Source organism: Ovis canadensis, chromosome 23, assembly GCF_042477335.2.
Source record: "Ovis canadensis isolate MfBH-ARS-UI-01 breed Bighorn chromosome 23, ARS-UI_OviCan_v2, whole genome shotgun sequence".
Lineage (NCBI taxonomy): Eukaryota > Metazoa > Chordata > Mammalia > Artiodactyla > Bovidae > Ovis > Ovis canadensis.
The window spans coordinates 59588508-59607347 of NC_091267.1; the positions used below are offsets into that span (position 1 = coordinate 59588508).

General features: G+C 38.4%; 1 protein-coding gene across 12 annotated transcripts in view; it reads left to right on the plus strand.

Annotated features, from left to right (window-relative positions):
• The window catches only part of ARK2N (arkadia (RNF111) N-terminal like PKA signaling regulator 2N), an 80940-nt gene that overhangs the window by 26207 nt on the left and 35893 nt on the right, over nucleotides 1–18840 (plus strand). For all 12 annotated transcript variants that reach the window (XR_011252295.1, XM_069568460.1, XM_069568451.1 and 9 more), the window contains exon 2: nucleotides 8108–8890. Coding sequence is in view for 11 of the 12 variants with exons in the window: in XM_069568460.1 (XP_069424561.1) it covers nucleotides 8176–8890 (715 nt within the window). In the remaining variant the exon portion in view is untranslated. The remainder of the gene's footprint in view (nucleotides 1–8107; nucleotides 8891–18840) is intronic.

The window sequence follows — 18840 nt, forward strand, 5'->3', positions numbered from 1 at the left end:
CATTCCTGTCCATTTCACTGATTCCTAAAATGTCAGTGTTCACTCTTGCCATCTCCTGTTTGACCAGTTCCAGTTTACCTTGATTCATAGACCTAACTTGTGGCTTGTGGCTCAGCTGGTAAAGAATCTGCCAGCAATGTGGGAGACCTGGGGTCAGTCCCTGGGTTGGAAAGATCCCCTGGAGAAGGGAAAGGCTACCCACTCCAGTATTCTGGCTTGGAGAATTCATGAACTATGTATAGTCCATGGGGTCGCAATGAGTTAGACATGACTGAGCGAATTTCAGTTAACCTAACCTAACTAATGGACCTAACATTCCAGGTTCCTATGCAGTATTATTCTTTACAGCATTGGACTTTACTTACAAGTGGCCATAGTTTCTGCTTTGGCTCAGCCTCTTCATTCTTTCTGGAGCTATTTCTCTGCTCTTCTCCAGTAGCATATTGGATACCTAGTGACCTGGGGGGCTCTTCTTCCAGTGTCATGTCTTTTTGCCTTTTCATACTGTTCATAATAGAAACCGTGGCTTCTTTTGTGGAACTCTGGCTCTAGGAGTGAGGGCCCTCTACCTTCTGATACTAGTAGAAATCTGGCTTTCCCTGGAGGGGAAGGCACTGCTTCACCTTGTAAGGGGTGGCTGTGTTTTTTCTCCTTCAGCCCTTATCCTCTGGTCTGGAGAAGGAGGGTAAATGATCTACTGTTCCTCTCTGCCACTTTTCAAATGAATTTTCTCTTTCATTTATCCCTATACTGCGGTGTTCTTGTAGCCACTGACCCCTTTATATTGAAATGATTTTTGTTCCTTGATTAGTGTCATTTTGTCTATTATTACTTTTAATTCTTACTTTTGTCTTAATTCTTGAGACCTGGGACGTAACCACACCTCACTATCCTGCAACAGTGCTACTCAAAGTGCTATCCCTGAATGACTGTCTGCAATGAGGGAACTGTAGAAATTACAAATAACTGATCAGAGACTTATAGCAATTTGATATTGTCATGACAAACAGCATTTTAATTTTCTAGTATCTGATTTTGAATATTTTACCCCCAAAATCCACCAATGGTGGAATGGGAATAAAAATACAACAGTTCAAGAAGCACAGGTCATATAGTATGACTATGGATAACTATGGCTAAGTGGCTGAATTAGGGTAGAAAACAAACATTATGGGAACTGAGTGGGTAGTGTCAGAACAGTCATCCATGCGTATACTGAAGTGTGCAGCCATGTGTGTGTGCTCGGTCGTGTCCTACTCTTTGCAACCCCATGAACTATAGCCTGCCAGACTCCTCTGTCCGTGGAATTTTCCAGGCAGAAATACTGGAGTGGGTTACCATTTCCGACTCCAGGAGATCTTCCTGTCTCAGGGATCAAACCCACCTCTCTTGTGTCTCCTGCATTGGCAAACAGATTCTTTACAGCTGCGCCACCTAGTCTTGGACCTAGTTAGTTCTAATCAGTTTATGTCATGTTCTTGGGCTGTGCCATTGTCTTAAAGTTGCTCAGTCGTGTTTGACTCTTTGCGACCCCATGGACTATGCAGTCCATGGAATTCTCCAGGCCAGAATACTGGAGTGGGTAGCCTTTTCCTTCTCCAGGGGATCTTCCCAACCCAGGGATCGAACCTAGGTCTCCTGCATTGCAGGTGGATTCTTTACCAGCTGAGCCACTATCGCAGCACTGTTTTAGGTCTTGTTGCATGCATGCATGCTAAGTCGCTTCAGTCGTGCCCGACTCTGTGCAACCCTATGGACAGCAGCCCACCAGGCTCCTCTGTCCACGAGATTCTCTAGGCAAGAATGCTGGAGTGGGTTGCCATTTCCTTCTCCAATCTCACGACCCTTCTGTAATCTCAATTTCATTCAGTGTTTTTGGACTAACACCTTCCATCTTTCCAGTTCAGTGTATACCGTTACTCCAGTGGGATGTCTATTCTATAGGTTCACTGCATTTGCACTGCTATATACCTTCTTAATGTTAGAACAGTAAAATCATAACATTATACACAGTCTTGTTTTTTTTTTTTTTAACAGTCTTGTTTTTTTCTTGAGTTGTTTTACTTGCTTGGTGAAAGTACAGTTCTGGTTAAATCCAAATTCTCCCTCTGCATTTAGACTTACACAGTTGAACTTGAAAGGAGAAGACACATCCATGTGTACCTTGGAACTTTTGTGGTGCTTTAAATTCATGGTTTCAGCCCGTGAAGTGGGTCCTTATTGTCTGGAGATCATATGCTGTACTCCCCTAGTTTCTGGACTCTCTCACCACTGTTTCACCCCAGTCCTGTGATCAGCCTCCCCACCACCTTGTTTTCGACTTCCTAGAGAAATTTGTAGTCAGAAGAAAACTTCCACAAATTCCCATCATGTTTGTCTTTGAGCCATGTAAGACTAGAATGACACCTTTTGTTTTGATCATAATTTTTGCCTTGTGTTCTCTTTTGCCTGTTAATCATAGGGACAATCAGCTGGTGGGGGTGGTTATTTAATTTGCCGTTAATATATGGGGGATGGACATTAAACAGTGACACAGTTAACTACAGTTAAGCACAGTGTCCTGAGGAATGATAGGTATATAATATGCGTATGTACTAGGGATCTTATTAGTTTGTAAGGTGCCCATGGCTATCCCCAAGGAAGCAGTATTTATTCTGATAAGGTGAAGAGTACCCAGCAAGAGGTAAGGCACAGAACGAGTGGGAAAGGCCAGTGATCTAAAAGAAGCTGGTTCTGTGACGTTCTTTCTAGGCTGAAGAGACCGAGGCTGTGAGTGGCCCAAGATGAAACTGGAGGTATGAATAGAGGTTTTTTTTTGTCTTTTTGACAGAGGTTTTGAGTAGGGAACAATCACATTTTAGCTTGTTTGTGTTAATGGTTTCTAGAAAATGAGTATTGTGAACTCTCTTTCACGCTATGTAAATCATTGTACTTAGCAGTTTTATTTTGTCAGATTTTCCGTAGCATATGTTAAACCCTTTTCCATTTTTCACAAACCCCCAGACCTGCTTTTTCACCTTGTATTATGCTTTTTGAGGTCTGTTACGATACAGACTCCCTCCAGATTTTCCTAGTAGCCTCATTTACTTTTTTTTTTTTTTTAAGGATCTGTTTATTTCTGGCTGTGATGGGTCTTTGTTGCTGTGCGAGGGCTTTCTCTTGTTGCCGTGAGCAGCGGGGCTACTCCAGCGTGCGGGCTTCTTTTGGCGGTGGCTCCTCTTGCTGTGGAACGTGGGCCCTAGATTGTGTGGGCTTTAGTAGTCTCACCTCTCGGGCTCCAGAGCACTGACCCCATAGTTGTGGCACGTGGGGTTAGTTGCTCTGCGGCGTGTGGGATCCTTGCGGACCAGGGATCAAACCTGTGTCCCTTGCATTGGCCAGTGGACTCCTAACCACTAGCCTACCAGGGAAGCCCCTTGTTCACTCTGATGCTTATCACTTCACTGTCTCCTCAGAGCAGACCTTTCCATGGTTTACCTTTTCCACCTGTTCTCATCTTCTGTTGCCTTAGTTTCTTAATTAGTACGGGACTAATAAAATGCTGCATTTTCGTTGTCCAAAATTGACAGCTAGGTTTTGAAATTACATAAAAGTCTTTTAAAGGGGGAGAGAAAAGCATCAGCAAAGCTCAAGCTGCCTTTAACTTCTCTCTCCTCTTGGTCATCTCTCCCTCCTTCCCACCCCATCTTGCCACCCCAACCTTACAGTATATTTTTAACATATTTATAGAAAGTATGTGAAATATAAAAAAAATTAAAACTTTCCCATATAAGCATGTCAGATTTGCCTTGTATAGATACTGTTCTGCCTGCTGTATGAAGAATAGGTTGGTGGGTAGGAGCAAGACTGAATACAGAGTCAAGAGTTGATTGTCAATCATCCCATTGAAAAATAAATGGTAGTGGTTGTGTTTAGAGTGGTTAACAGTGGAGACAGAGTAGTGGACAAACTAGTAAACTAGGATGTAGGGTTGATAGAAATTAGTGAGTGATGGGATGCAGTGAATAAAGGAGAAGGCACTGTCGACGGTAACCCTCAGGTTTTTGACATAAGCAGCTGAGATAGTAGTAATACTGTTGACTGAGAGCAGAGTAGGGTAGTAAAGAGATGGATTACAGTGAATTGATTCTCTTTGTGAATCTAAATGATGTCAAATGGATGCTTGAGAAGACTGGAATAGAGTTCAGAGAAAGTCTACGATGGAAAAACAAAATTACAAGTATAGGGATGGTAGTGGAAACTGAGTGGAGGGTAGCTCACTTTGATGGCAGGAAGAAGACCTAGCCCTGGGCTAATGACTGTGGGATTCTGTAGAGGAAGTTAATCCTACAAAGCAGGCCAAGAAAGAGCAGCCAGAAGTAAAACAGGGAAGCCTGAAGGCCAAAGAAGGACAGTTTCAGGAGAAGAGAGTGGTGAGGCGTAGAATGCTGCTTAGACATTAGGTTAGATCTGTCTGTCGGATTCAGAGATATGGGGGTCATTAATGTTCTTGGGAAGAACTGTTACTGGTTTGATAGAAGCAGATGTCAGGTGGAATTGGTTGGAGAGGGAATGTGAGAGGTAAGAAAATAGAGGAAGAAGTTTGGACAGCTCTGTTAATAGTTGGATGTGAAAGAAGAGAAGAGTCCCTGGAGGAGGAGATGGGAGATGTGAGGTTGAAGTGATAGGCAGAAGTAGATTATTTTTTTAGTGAATGAATGAACAGATGGTCTAGTTGAGTGTGAGAGGTTGATGAGTGCCAAGGAATAATCATAATGTAAGGTTCTAGAGAGATAAGAGGGGATAGGTTTTAATAACATATTCAGTGTATACATATATACATATACACAGAAAGGGGTTGATTGCCTTTAGATTGGAGGGACAAATAGCATGGGAGGTGGGAATGCTATTCTAATACGATAAATGCTAATTGTTGTGGATTTCACATTTGAATGTAAATTCACTGAAAAACCCTCTGAACATTAAACTAGAGGGTTGAGAGTCTTTTATCTCAAAGATGCAACTCCCATTTGATAATTTTATCATTTCTAATGCCAGCTACATTTGACTACCTCTACCAGGAAAATCCCACATTTTTCCCCCTGATTGAAAACCATATATGCAGTAAATAATCTGGGAGGATTAATATGTGCATATGACATCTTTTCCCCTGGTGTTTTGGATACTTCATCTTTATTCCATTGCAGAGAATTTTGTTAGAGTTTTTATTTGTACTTTGTTTTACTTTTTGCCTTGTTTTATGAATTACGACCAAATTCCACTATGGGGAGAACTTCTAATAGAATTAACTGACTAAATTTGACCTAAATAGTAATTGGTGTCCTGAGCAGAAAAAAGATAAGTCCTTTTTTCCTTCAGAAGACTTTTCAGTAGACTTTTATGTTAGAATGGAGTTTTGAGTAGAGTTGTATGTGATACAAAATTCAAGATGTACAAAATTCTTGTACAGTAAAAAGTCTTTGACTCCTGTGTCTCAGTCACTCTTTCCTTGCCAGCGCAGCTGGTATTACTCTCTTCTTTACAATCCTTCCAGAGATTTCTGTGCATGTATAGATAAACTCATATAATTTCTTTCATTTTACAATTATGGTATAATGTATCTTTTTTGTTCATTTAATGTTATGTATTGGATGCTCCATATTAGTATATAGAGAATTTTTTTATTCTTTATGGCCACATTGTATGGTCATACTATGATGTCCTATTTATGGTTGATGCCAGTGTTTGTGATTAATATGGACATATTTAAGTGGTTTTGCCTGCAATACTGGTTGCTTTTTTAGGAAACAGAAGGCACTATAAATCTCAATACTTAAAATTGAAGGAACTTGAAAGGTTGATGTGTCATATTGAAAGACATTGATAACTGTTATGTTTTCTTACAAGGAGAAACAGTCTATATTTATTTGTGCTATCCACATAATTTATTTACTTGAAACAAGAGTTTTAAAGATCATTTGAACAGATTTATTTTTCATTTTAGTGTCTTTTCTGGTATTTAAGAAGACTTATTCTAGAGTATATAACTTCATTCTCTGCAGAAGAGTCAACTCTCATGTTTATTCAGTTAGAAAACCTTGTTTTATTCCTCTGCCCGAGGATATTGCATATCTGTAAATATTTTATTTTCTTTTATTTTTCTCTTTTCTGTCAGCATGCTTCATTTCTTGATTTAACTTTTACTCCCTCTGTTGGCTTTCAGTGGTGTTACATTCCTTTTGGAGTGGTGTTTGCAATGACGTTTATGCTGTTTTTCTTTTAGCTCAAAAATTAATAATGATACAAATATATTTATACTTTTTTTTTTGGTTGTGGCATGTGGGATCTTGGTTCCCCAACTAGGGATTGAACTCAGGCCCTCTGCAGTGGAAATGTGTGGAGTCTTAACCACTGAACTGCCAGGGAAGTCCCATGGGATTTTTAATTTATAAGTGTTTCCAGTGGTCATGAATGTTCTGATTTTCATGAATGTGTCAGGGAAACTTCATCAGAATGCCTGTTTTCCTTATTTCCGTGGCTGAGCTGGGTCTTCGTTGCTGCGCGGGCTTTCTCTAGCTGTGCGAGCTGGGCCTGCTCTAGGTGCCGTGCGTAGGCTTCTCGTCGTGGTGGCTTCTCTTGTTGCAGAGCGTGGGCTCCAGGGCCTGTGGTCTCCAGAAGTTGTGGTGCGAGGGCTCAGTAGTTGCAGCTCCTGCGCTCTAGAGCCCAGGCTCAGCAGTTGTGGTGCTTCGGGCTTAGTTACTCCGTGGCGTGTGGGACCTTCCTGGATGGGGAGTTGAGCCTGTGTCTCCTGTAATGGTAGGTGGATTCTTTACCAGGGAAGCTGCAGAATGCCCGTCTTGTCAGCAGCTAAGAACAGGACCTGAGGGGGGGAGAAAATAACAGATAGGTAGAGCATTTATGTTTATAGTAAGCAAAAAGACTTGTCATATCAGATCAATGAAAGGATTTTTCAGTTATCCTCCAGTTGCTGTCTACCACATAGTGATCTCGCAAGGAACTCCATGGAATGATGTAATGGAGATGTCTTATTGTACCTTTACTAACACCATGCAGCTTAATGTTTGTGTCTGTCTGTGACTTGTGGGACATTATGATAATTGCCTTCTTTAACATCATTTGTTCAGGGTGACATACTTACTTGCCTTACACGTTGTTAGCATTCTCTTAAAAACTACCAGTTAATGAACTTCGTGCTGTATTGGTCACAACTTTTGTGGTTAAAGATTAAGTCCTGTTTCTCTTATGAGTAAGTGGAGTTGTAGCACACACAGTGGGGGAAAGATATTAGGTTCTAGAGTTAGCATAGGAGGTGGATAATTCGTGTGTAGGGTGTTTTCTTTTAAACCCTTTAAGTCATTCTTAAAATAGAGACTATTAGGTTTTCTGGGTTCACAAAGTAGTTTATCTGTATTTAGTGGCTGTTGTTTATGAAACAAAACATACATTTAAACACTAGACTCGTATTCAGCATGATGAAAGGTTTATGGGAAATAGGAAGAACAGATGAAACAACAGATTCAGGTTTTTTGGCTTAATGCCTGTCTAGAGTAGCTTCTATTGAGCAAAATGGCAGGCAGCTTTGATCACATAATTACTTCTGTTGTTCACTTGTCAAATGCATGTAATTGATGGGTTTTTTCCTTTAACGAAGTTGTGCATTTGATATCACTCCCCTGTAGCTCACTCCCTTGCTTCTTTTCTTTGAAGATTTGAACATAAAAGTAATCATTCCAGTTAACTTGTTCTAGATCAGTTTTTTGAAGCATTTATATTAGAGTTAAAAATGTGTGCTACCTATATCAGAGTTTTGAGGATCCTTTTCTCGAACACTTTAAATAAAGTTTTAACATTGAGAATACTTGTTTGGTTGCTTTCTGGCCTTGCAAGTTGAGTAATAGAAGATTAATATTGTGCCATTTTTAGTAGCCATGTATGCCGGTATTTGGTTGCATTAAGTCCTTTGACTTGTTCAAGCAATTAATAGATACATATATTTTAGAGGCCCATATGATGGCTACTTTTACTATCCACTTAGAAAGGTAGGAATGTTGTGTTGATTCAGTGACCTGCCGTTTCTGTTCATTGATCTTTGTGTGTTTTTGTACAGGTTGGTTTCCTGTTACATCTTTGACATAGTTTCCTAGACTGCTCCATGAATTAACTTGAAAATCTGAAATGAAGATGGAGGAGGCAGTGGGAAAAGTTGAAGAACTCATTGAGTCTGAAGTGCCACCAAAAACATCTGAACAAGAGACAGCTAAGGAGGAAGATGGATCTGTGGAACTGGAATCTCAGGTTCCAAAAGATGGTGTGGTAGATTCTACAGTTCTTTCTTCAATGCCCTGCTTGTTGATGGAACTGAGAAGGGACTCTTCTGAGTCTCAGTTAGCATCCACAGAGAGTGACAAGCCGACAACTGGCCGAGTTTATGAGAGTGATTCCTCTAACCACTGCATGCTTTCCCCTTCCTCTAGCGGCCACCTGGCCGACTCAGATACATTGTCTTCTGCAGAGGAAAATGAACCGTCCCAGGCAGAAACAGCGGCAGAAGGAGACCCTTCTGGAGTGTCTGGTGCGGCAGTTGGGCGGAAGTCTCGCCGATCACGATCCGAAAGTGAAACATCCACCATGGCTGCCAAGAAAAACCGGCAATCCAGTGATAAACAGAACGGCCGAGTTGCCAAGGTTAAAGGTCATCGGAGCCAAAAGCACAAGGAGAGAATCAGGCTACTGAGGCAGAAACGGGAGGCTGCTGCACGGAAGAAATATAACCTGTTACAGGACAGTAGCACCAGTGATAGTGACCTGACTTGTGACTCAAGCACGAGCTCATCAGGTGATGATGAAGAGGTTTCAGGGAGCAGCAAGACAATCACTGCAGAGATACCAGGTAGAGGATGTTTTTTAAACTGACTGTAGAGCACCTCATGGCATTTCTCAGCTCTTGGGCTCAGTTAGATGAGTGACACTTGAAAAAAATCCAGGAGACCTGCAGCTCTATGTAAATTTGAAGACTGCAGTGTATTAACAAGACACGCCAATTAAAAAATCTGTTTTGAGGTTTCTAGTGCACTTTAGCACATCAGCCCGAAAAAAAAAATTTAATGATAGAGACGAGATTATTTTTAAAGAATGGAATTTCTCACAAGTCTCTTTCTCTGTAACCCACTACCTGAACTCCCATCATTGCCTTTCTAGCACTGCTTAGATCTAATACTGACTGTTCAGTGTTATTACCAAGTACATACTCCTCAGGAATAGGCACCTTGCTTTATTATATAGCCACTGCGCTCAAGCTGATGGTGTCTGAAATAACATGTTCTATCTTTTGTTAAAGGTTTCTAATAACTGTTCCTGCTAAAACAGTAGTTTTATGCATTCCCCTTCTCCTCCATTCAGTGCATGATTAGCTCGTTGTCACTTGCATTTGAAAAGAATGTTTTTTGAAAAATGTCCCCCTTAACACCCCCAAGTTTAAAAAGTTCAGTATAAGTCCACTGTTCCAGCTCTCATTGATTTGAGTCTGTAATTTATTACATGTTTGACATAATCTGCTTTCTCTATATTACTTCATCTGATACTGTGTACTATGAAGGCAGTCTTGAGATTTCCTAGTGGAAGAAAAATGAGATCTGAACAGTCCTTAATTGGGTGAATTCTCATTGTTGAAGACTTTTGATTAGGAATATTCTGTAAAGTAGTCAGCATGTAATAGATCACAACAGTGTTATTTGTTGCTATGGTAAAGAGGGGGAAGTTTTGGTTTTCAGAGTTTTATGGGTGACTTTTTTTCTCCTAGTTTTTGAAAGGTTTCTGATTCTATACATCAGCATATTGCTGATACATGAAGAATATTTCAATAAAAATCATATTGGTTAATTAAATCTATAACCAAACTTACAGAAACTCAGTAACAAGAATGATTTTATAGGTGTTCAACTTAACAATAAAAGTATCATGCATAGAGTATATTAAATGTGTTCCTAACAGTTGTTGGACATGCTTACTGTTTTAATATCTGTTGAATTCCTTTGGTAGTTCCCTGTGTTATAACTACTGGGAGAGAGGGTTTAATTGAAGCCCATCAGTTGACTGCATGGGAGGAGCAGACACTGGGGTTGTTCTAAGGCAGGTATATTTACAGTTTATATTTAGTGTTTTAAGGAAAGCCTATTAACAACCATACAATTGTTTATGCATTCTTAGGTCCTGTACTAATCTACTAATGATCATAATGGATCTCTTGATACAGTGCTTAATTCCACTCACTAAACAGATTTTTATGTAACTGCCCGATGCTTCTTTGTCTTTTTATGGAAACAGAGAAGGTGGGTGAACAAAAATTCTCTTTTAAGATAGACCCCATGGTAGAGGTGGCATGAGAAATACCTTCAAGGACGTTCTCCCTGTTTGGCTTATATAGATTAGGTGTGCTTTGTTCATGTTTTCCAAACCCCTCTGCTAATTGACTACCTTGACCAGTATCTAAAACTTCTGAAATGCCAGTCATCTATTTCTTGTCTCTTCTGAATGGTATACCAACCGAAACACCAAAGTAAATTATCTGTATCTATAATTTAGTTTCTGTTTTGAAAATATGTAGAGTAATCATGGAGAACCAAATGGTAGGTAAGCCACAGGGCCACTATACATGACTATTTGGGCTGCACACCGCATTTCTGAAGGTGCTGTACACATAAGCAGCTATGAATGGTTTTTCCTAGAATTATGCAAAGTGACAAAGATAGAACAGCTTAAGTTTAAATATTAGGAAGTTCATTTCAACTATCCACATTGTTATCCCTGAAAAAATTTGACATTGATTGGCCTTTTCTGTTGTCATAATTATGTGTACCTTATTTTCTTGAGTCACATTATAACTTTGGGGCAGGAGGGATACACTCTGCCCTAATAGCAAGACAGGGCATGATTTTTTGCTGAAAAGTTACATAGATTGTAAAGATAGGATAAATTGTGAACTGACTTGAAACATGAGTGCAACACCGTGGACATTCAGGTGAACTTAAACTGGGTATGTCTAACAACGAATCTCCTGGGATTTGGAATTTGCCTGCAGTGATTTATACAGAATGGAAACCAAGAGGGAGAATAAAAACTGATATTCTTGCTTTACACTTTCATTAAGTTGCAAATAATTTTAGTAGTTCAGAAGTGCTTTATCAACTTTGGCAGCAGTTTAAACACTGAAGGAATTATGCTAAATGTTGACTTATGCCAAACAATTTTAACAATTAATGCATTTTCTTTTAAAGAGTGAAAATAATGTTGCAAACTTACATAGTGCCTGGTGATGCATAATAATTGAGTTTGATATTTGGACCACAGATGTTTACAAAGTGGTTTTGTTGTCTTAGTTAGCGTTTAGCTGACAGGCAGCTTAGTATCCACACTAGGTCATTCTCTCCTTGAAGTTTTCCAAACTATTGATATATTTCTCTTTTAAGAATCTGGAAGTATCATATCAAGATAATTCTGGCAGTTCTTTCATTTGGGGGACTTAGAGATGAGCGAAAATAGAGTATTTCATAGTGGATATTAATGTGAAAATAGTATGTGGTGGTTTTGAGTATTCAAGGTTTTTATTGAGTATCTCATTTATAGATCTTTTTATATTATTAATCATTCTTTGCAGTTTTATTATTGGAGCGTTATTTCTTCATGGGTTGTGAGAAACATCAGTTTTTCTGTAAAATCACTTTGAAACTAGATATATAAAGTCTGCTCTTGCAGGGAATTTTTGTTTTTTGTTTTGTTTTGGCTGTGCCACATGGCTTGTGGGATCTTAGTTCCTTGATCAGAGATTGAATGCAAACCCTTGGCATTGAAAGCATGGAGTCCTAACCACTGGATGGCCGTGGAACTCCCCCAGGGAATGTTTATTTTAGTGAATGTGAATAACGGACATCAGACTTCAATTCAAAAATTCTCTGAACAGAGCAGCTTATGTGCATCATTGAGGGTGGGCAGCAGAGAAAAGTTTTTCCAGTGACATGTTTTTCATGAATATTTAGTGTATAATAAACCTCACGGTAGCTTCATCGTGTGTGTGTGTGCTCAGTTGGTCACTTGTGTCTGACTCTTTGCGACCCCGTGGACTATAGCCCACCAGACTCTTCTGTCCATGGTGTTTTCCAGGCAAGAATACTGGAGTGGGTTGCCATTTCCTACTCCAGGATATCTTCCCAACCTGGGGATCAAACCCATGTGTTCTGTGTCTCCTACATTGTCAGGCAGATTCTCTACCACTGTGCCACGTGGGAAGCCTGTAGCTTCATCCTGCCTTGTCTATAGTGACCTACTTTTGTGTAGTTTAGTAGTGCACCATGGAAGTGACCACTTGGACGGAGGTTCAAAAATAGTATCCATCTTGGTGGGTAAGGGTCAGTTGGTTTGCGTTTAGAAAATCTAATTGGTCTATTTTGGAGAATGTCAGGCTGTAGAGGACAGCTAAGATCATCTGAGTCCTTAATCCTTTGTGGTCAGGCTGGAGCAGCTCAGCCCTCCTAAAGCTAGGATCTCAGCATTCACAACTCACCACAATTATTTATACAATGAAATCCCTCACGATTAGCTATCATTTTACCTTACAATTTTTCCTATGTAGAGACTTATTGTGCCTGATCATTTAACTCTTGGAAATGAAAAAAAATTTTCTTTAAGTAGTAAATCCTTAGAAAAATTTGAAAATAGAAAAATGTGAAGTCTAAGACTAAAATCCTGTTTCTGTTAACATTTAAGAGTATTGCCTTCCATAATATATAACAGAATTGATCATACTATGTATACTTTTCTTTCCCTCTAATACTGCATTTTGAGCATTTAACCAAAACACAATAGTCTCTCTAAAACCATGTGTGGATTTTGAATAATTTAACTAACTATAAAATAACTTCCCTAATGTTGGCCCTTTGGGCTGTTTTCAGCTTTTGCTATTATGAAGAAGAGTATGAACACTTTTAAATCTCTCAGCACATATTGCCAAACTACTCTTTAAGACTTTATTGAGTTTATTTCATCCAGGAGTTTAAAGTGTTGGTTGCATTATTTTCTCTCTTTTGAGTGTTTATGAAAATGTTGCTGGTTTGATGGAAGAATTATATCTTGGCGTTAATTTGTATTTCTTTTGAGCACTATTGAAGTTGAAAAATCATACTGGCCATTTGTGTTCTTTTGGTAAACAGTCTATTCATGTTCTTTGCACATTTTCCTCTTGCTACACTTTTGTTTAAAATTGATTTGTGAGGGTTTGTAACCTACTGAGGGTTGAATTACTTGAAAAATTTTATCATTAATTTAAGCTGTAGGGACTCGCAGTGGAAGATGAGACCCCAAACCCAGGTCGGGAATCCTGTAACCTTTTTCCTATATTGAATATGAGATGACTGAAAGCCCCATGGCCGTAATTTAAAATCTGATTGTATTTTGGCAGCTGTTTAGGACACTCATTAAATACACTGATAACAAAATACCAAGACTGTGTAATCAGGTGAAAACTGCCTGAAAGCAGTGTTTAGTAAATGCAAACAAAGAACGTAGTATCTGTGCAGTTTTCAGTCTGGCTGTGTGTTAGAATCACTTGAGTGGGGAGCACTTAAAACTTATGATGCCCGGGCTCTATTCCAGACTTGTTAAATCAGAATCTCTGGATCTGACCCAGGCATCAGCATTCCGCCCCCCCAGCTTTTTGGAAATGTAATTGACATATGACATTGTGTAAACGTAAGGTATATAAAGTCTTGATTTAATAAATGTCAGTTCAGTTCAGTTGCTCAGTCTTGTCCGACTCTTTGTGACCCCATGGACTGCAGCACGCCAGGCTTCCTTGTCCATCACCAGCTCCCTGAGCTTGCTCAGGCTTATGTCCATTGAGTCAGTGATGCCATCCAACCATCTCATTCTCTGTCGTCCCCTTCTCCTAAATGTATGTATTGTGAAATTTATTAGCATAACACACCTCTTACTTTGCATACTTACGATTTATGTATTAGAAAGTTGTCTTCCTTTCAAATATATGATGCAGTATTGTTAACTGTAGTCACTATGGTGTATTAAATCCCTAGAACTTACTCTTCTTATACAACTGGGAGTTCGTCCCCTTTGATCACCTTCACTCATTCTTGCTGCACTCTGTACTCTCTACCAAACTACTCTGTGCTTTTATAGTTTGGTTTCCTTAAGATTCCACATGCAAGTGAGATCATACAATGTTTGTCTTTCTCTGACTTATTTCACTTCGCGTAAAGGTAGCAGCATTTTTAAGCTCCCTGGTGATGACATTGGGCAGCCAGACTGAGAACTACTCAGTTAAGCAGTGATATGTGAAGTCTCTCATAGCTAAAAATCATTGTAGTCTGCTTCAGTTAAGTTCTGAACAGTAGAGTCTCATTTTTTAAAATGTTCTTAATTATAAAAACCACAGCACAGTCTTTATTAATTAACAAACGAGCAATTATAAATTTTTCTCCATTTAAGTGGTTATATTAAAAGCATGCATTGCTTAAATGTGATTTCCTCAATACTACAGTGTCCAGATAATGTTACCTTACATTTAGAAGCTTTGAAATGTTACTGGTGGGTATTCTCTGACAATCTCTAATGTTAAAGCACCGAAATACTATTTTCAGCGTTTTTCCTAATTTATTTCCTTAGGTGAGTGCCCTTAAAAACTTTGTGTATGTAAAAGCATGAACTTTGTTTTTGATATGTCTTTCTCAAAGTAGGATATATTTTAGTGTTAAAAGGACACATGTGTGTTTAAGATGAGAATATGGTCCCTGGTTGGTTTTCTTTTTTTAGATGTATTTTTCAGAGCAGTTGTAGGTTCACAGCAAAATAAAACGGAAGGAGAATAAATGGGATAAATGAGAATAAATGGTAATAAGAATAAATGGGAAACGGAGATTTCCCATTTATTTCTCTTCTCATACGTGTGCAGCCTCCTCCACTACCAACACCTGCACAGAATGGAACGTTTGTACCTAGATTGACACATCACTCAGAGTCCATAGTTTACACGTTAGGGTTCATACTTGGTATTGTACATCCTGTTTGTTTTGACAGATGTAATTGCGTCCTCTTTTTAGACTTTAAAATGTCTTTGCTTTTAGTGTGTTTTGCTGCTAGTCATCTTTATAAGGCTACATCTTCTTTCACTGTCCTTAGCACAAGTGTTCTCACACCATTTTGTTGAATTCAGCTTTTAAATGCTGAAAAATAAGCAGCACGAGAATCTGAAACATCAAAGTAGTTGTATAAATTCCTGTCCTATACACTAAAGTTTACCCAGCACTTATAATGGGGATAAACTGTTTAAAGAAAGTTTAATATACTTCAAACTCCTTTTAGTTTCTCCATAAGCTAAATGTGTTATACTTTGGGGAAAGGTATGTCCTTCTTGAAGAAGTTTACTTATAAATAAGGTGGTGTGTTTTTTTTTTTAATGTGGAGAGAGGGCATGGAATGGAGTAATCAGGGGTGGAGGAATAAAATGAAGTTAGAGGGAAAAGTTGGTAACAATAAACTTCATGAAGTTTTTATTTGCTAGGTAGAATTGGGCTCAAAATTTGTCCTGTAGCCTTTTAGGCATTGAAAAGAGGTGAGATGGCATGATATAAGCAGTTCTCTTTATAGAGGAGAAACACTGCATTTCTTGATACTGAGGCCTGGGAAACTTTTCTTTCGCCTATTCATAAAAAGCCACTATGAGATAAAGTAAACTATATTTTCAGAAGTACTCTGGGATAAATACAGTAGAGCACTTCATGGGGGCAGTTCTTCATGGGGGCAGACTTCTTGATATAGGTAGATGGTTAAGGCCAAGACTGATTGAGTCCATCATTCATCCATTCAGCAAATTTTGGACACCTGCTATGCGGCATTGGGAATGCAACAGTGAATGAAACATGTCTGCCCTCGTGAAACATAATCTTTTTTGAGGAGACAGATAATAAATGAATTCATCATATGCTCTCAAGTAGAAATACACATTATGAATGATAATAAAGCAAGATATAAGAGTTCAGATAAAAATGAACTAGAGATGGGGTAGAATAGCTATTTTAGGTAGCATAGGCAAGAGTGATCTGAGGAGGTAACATTTTTAATAGTTACTTGAAGAAAAGAATTCATTATAATTAGTTTTATTAGAAACCCAAAGTATTTGGGACCCAAACCAAAACTAATCTGGCCTAGTTCAAGGATAAAACACTGTATATAGAAGAGCATATCCTAAAACTGGAATCCTCTGAAACCACTGTTCTACTTGATATTAATAGGTATACACTGTCACACATTTGGAAAGTGCTGGATCATGTGGAAACAGATTTGTCTACTGCAGGACAACTCAGAGCCATTAGTGTGTTACCCAAAAGAGGAGGATATGATTTGTATATCCAAAACTTAACCACAAAACTTTTTTCTTTTGAGATTTATGTTTTAGTACCTCACACAAACCAGGGTTTATAAAAAATATTACACAGCAGTATACATGGATTTTGTATATCCTTTATGTGGTTTTTCCATAAGGAAAACAATTTTTTTTTAACTTAAGAATAGTTGATGAAAATCAATTAACTGAGAATTATTTATACTGACTTATTATGGGTCAGCTGTTAAAACAACTTTTAGAATTTTAAAGTCATGGTGTGAAAATATTCAGGGATACAGTGATATTCAGTCAGGGTTGTACACTGGAATCACCCAAGGGGCTTAAAACAAACCTAATGCCTGGGAGCTGCCTACGTTTTGGTATTTGTTATACCATTCCAGGTCTTTATGTTTAGCAAGTTTGAAAGCTACTGTATACTTTCAAACTTGAGTAGTTAGTTGTATAGTACAAAATACAAAATCCTAGGCAGATTGTGAAGCTGTGAAAAAAGGGTAGTGTCATGTTATTTTTCTCAGAATTACTTTTGTTTGGTTAATTAAGTGCTCCTTATCATTGCTGAATCTATTTGCCTGTTCTTGGTAATGCTTAAGTCATTTTCCTGAATAAGCATGTCTTAATAAAAATCAATTTTCTGATTTAATGACGTTTTATCAAATGGCCTCACTGCATTTAAAACTGACTTCAGTCATACTGGCGGATCTGAAGGAGTACACAGCGAAGTTTTAGGATTACTTGGCAGGGGTGCTGTGTGTTAGAAACGTTATAGGCAGTGTCCTAGAAGAGGCCATGAGCTGTTATTCCAAGATGCAGAGAAATTCCGAACGTGGATGGAAAAACTAACTCACCTTGACACTGGTGAAGAGAACAAGCAGCTACTGGAACCCAGGGAACTTAAAATGCAACTAGTTGGCCAAGGCATTTCCCCTGTCACCCAGTCAGGTGCTTATATGCAGTTGCCTGATTACCAAGAACTGCTGCAACAGCCCTTTGTGACTTGTCAGAATGTTGACAGTACATTAGAATTCTCAGACATTACCGTTTTCTGATTAACTTTGTTGAAAATGGGAATATTATAGAACAACCTTTGAATCTATCACAAAATTAATTGTGTTAACTATCTGCTTTTGCCCATTGTAAGTTTCTTTTGGTAATGTTTTAAACATTAAATAGCAAACAAGTTGCTTTTTAAAAAATCAGTTCTTCAAAACAAAAATTTTATGAATTCTAGTTAGAGTTTTGTTACATGTGCTTGGAACATAGAACCGTGTTTATATGATGATAGGAGTGATCCTCATCTTTATGCTTTTTTCATGCCCCAAACATAAATAACAGTAAGATATAAAATAGGGAATCTTAGTGAATCCAGATAGGTAAGTGGTTAATTCCCTTAGAGTCTCTTAGCATTAATCTCTACAGCAGTGTTGACTTGCTTGTGATTCCTGTAAGGAATGATGTAATTAATCTCATTATGGGGGTCATGAGTGAACATTGCATGAGCATTTTTATGTCATTCTTTCATAAGTCATTTAATGAACTGATTTTGTTGCTAGTCTTTAATGACTTGTATGAAATAGCCTTTGTGTGCAGGAAGAATGAACTACTTTTTGAGCAAATTAACACTCTGTACCTGCTATGTGAGATACTGTAAGGAACGCAGATTAGACAGGAGTTTGAGTTTATGTGTGAGAAAAACAGTATTTTTCCACTGTTACATAGATGGGTTTTTATTTTAAGCTTTAACTCTCTAAGCAGTTACCTGGCAGAATCCGGTGAAATTGGTACTCTGATGTAAAGGGTAACCTCTAGAGGATAGAGATGAAATGGTCACTCTATTAAGGGTATGTGTTGAATGAGTTTTTAAATTAATAGTGACTAAATGTATTGGCTAATGTACTACCAATTTAATTTTGTTTTCAGTCCCTGGACTGAAAATAAATGGTATGTTAAAGAGTCCATGGTGTATGTCAAAGGGGAGAAGATAGCACAGCATTGTTAGCTTTGCAACATGATAGATTTCCAGTGTGGCCTAGGACTGAGAAATAGTGTGAGGAAAAGCTAAGTTAAGAAGAAAATTTTCAGTAGGTGTATATAGCTTTGCTAACATTACCTTGTGCTTTTTTATAAAAATTGTACTTCCTACTGGATTTACTTCCAATAAAAATATGATATTTTCCCCTTCAAATTTATAAGTTAACTTCTCAATATGAGTAAGGTTATTTGAATATTTAATATAGTTTCAACTTTGAAAAAGATCTGATTGTATGTTTTGCAAGAGGAAAGATAGGTGATATATTTGGAGTTTCATATATAGTTGGACATTAGAACGACAGGAGTTTGAACTGCACAGGTCTTATATGCAGATTTTTTGCACTAAATATGAACTGTGGTTCTGCACAATCTGTGCTTGGTATTCATGGATGAGGGACCACAGA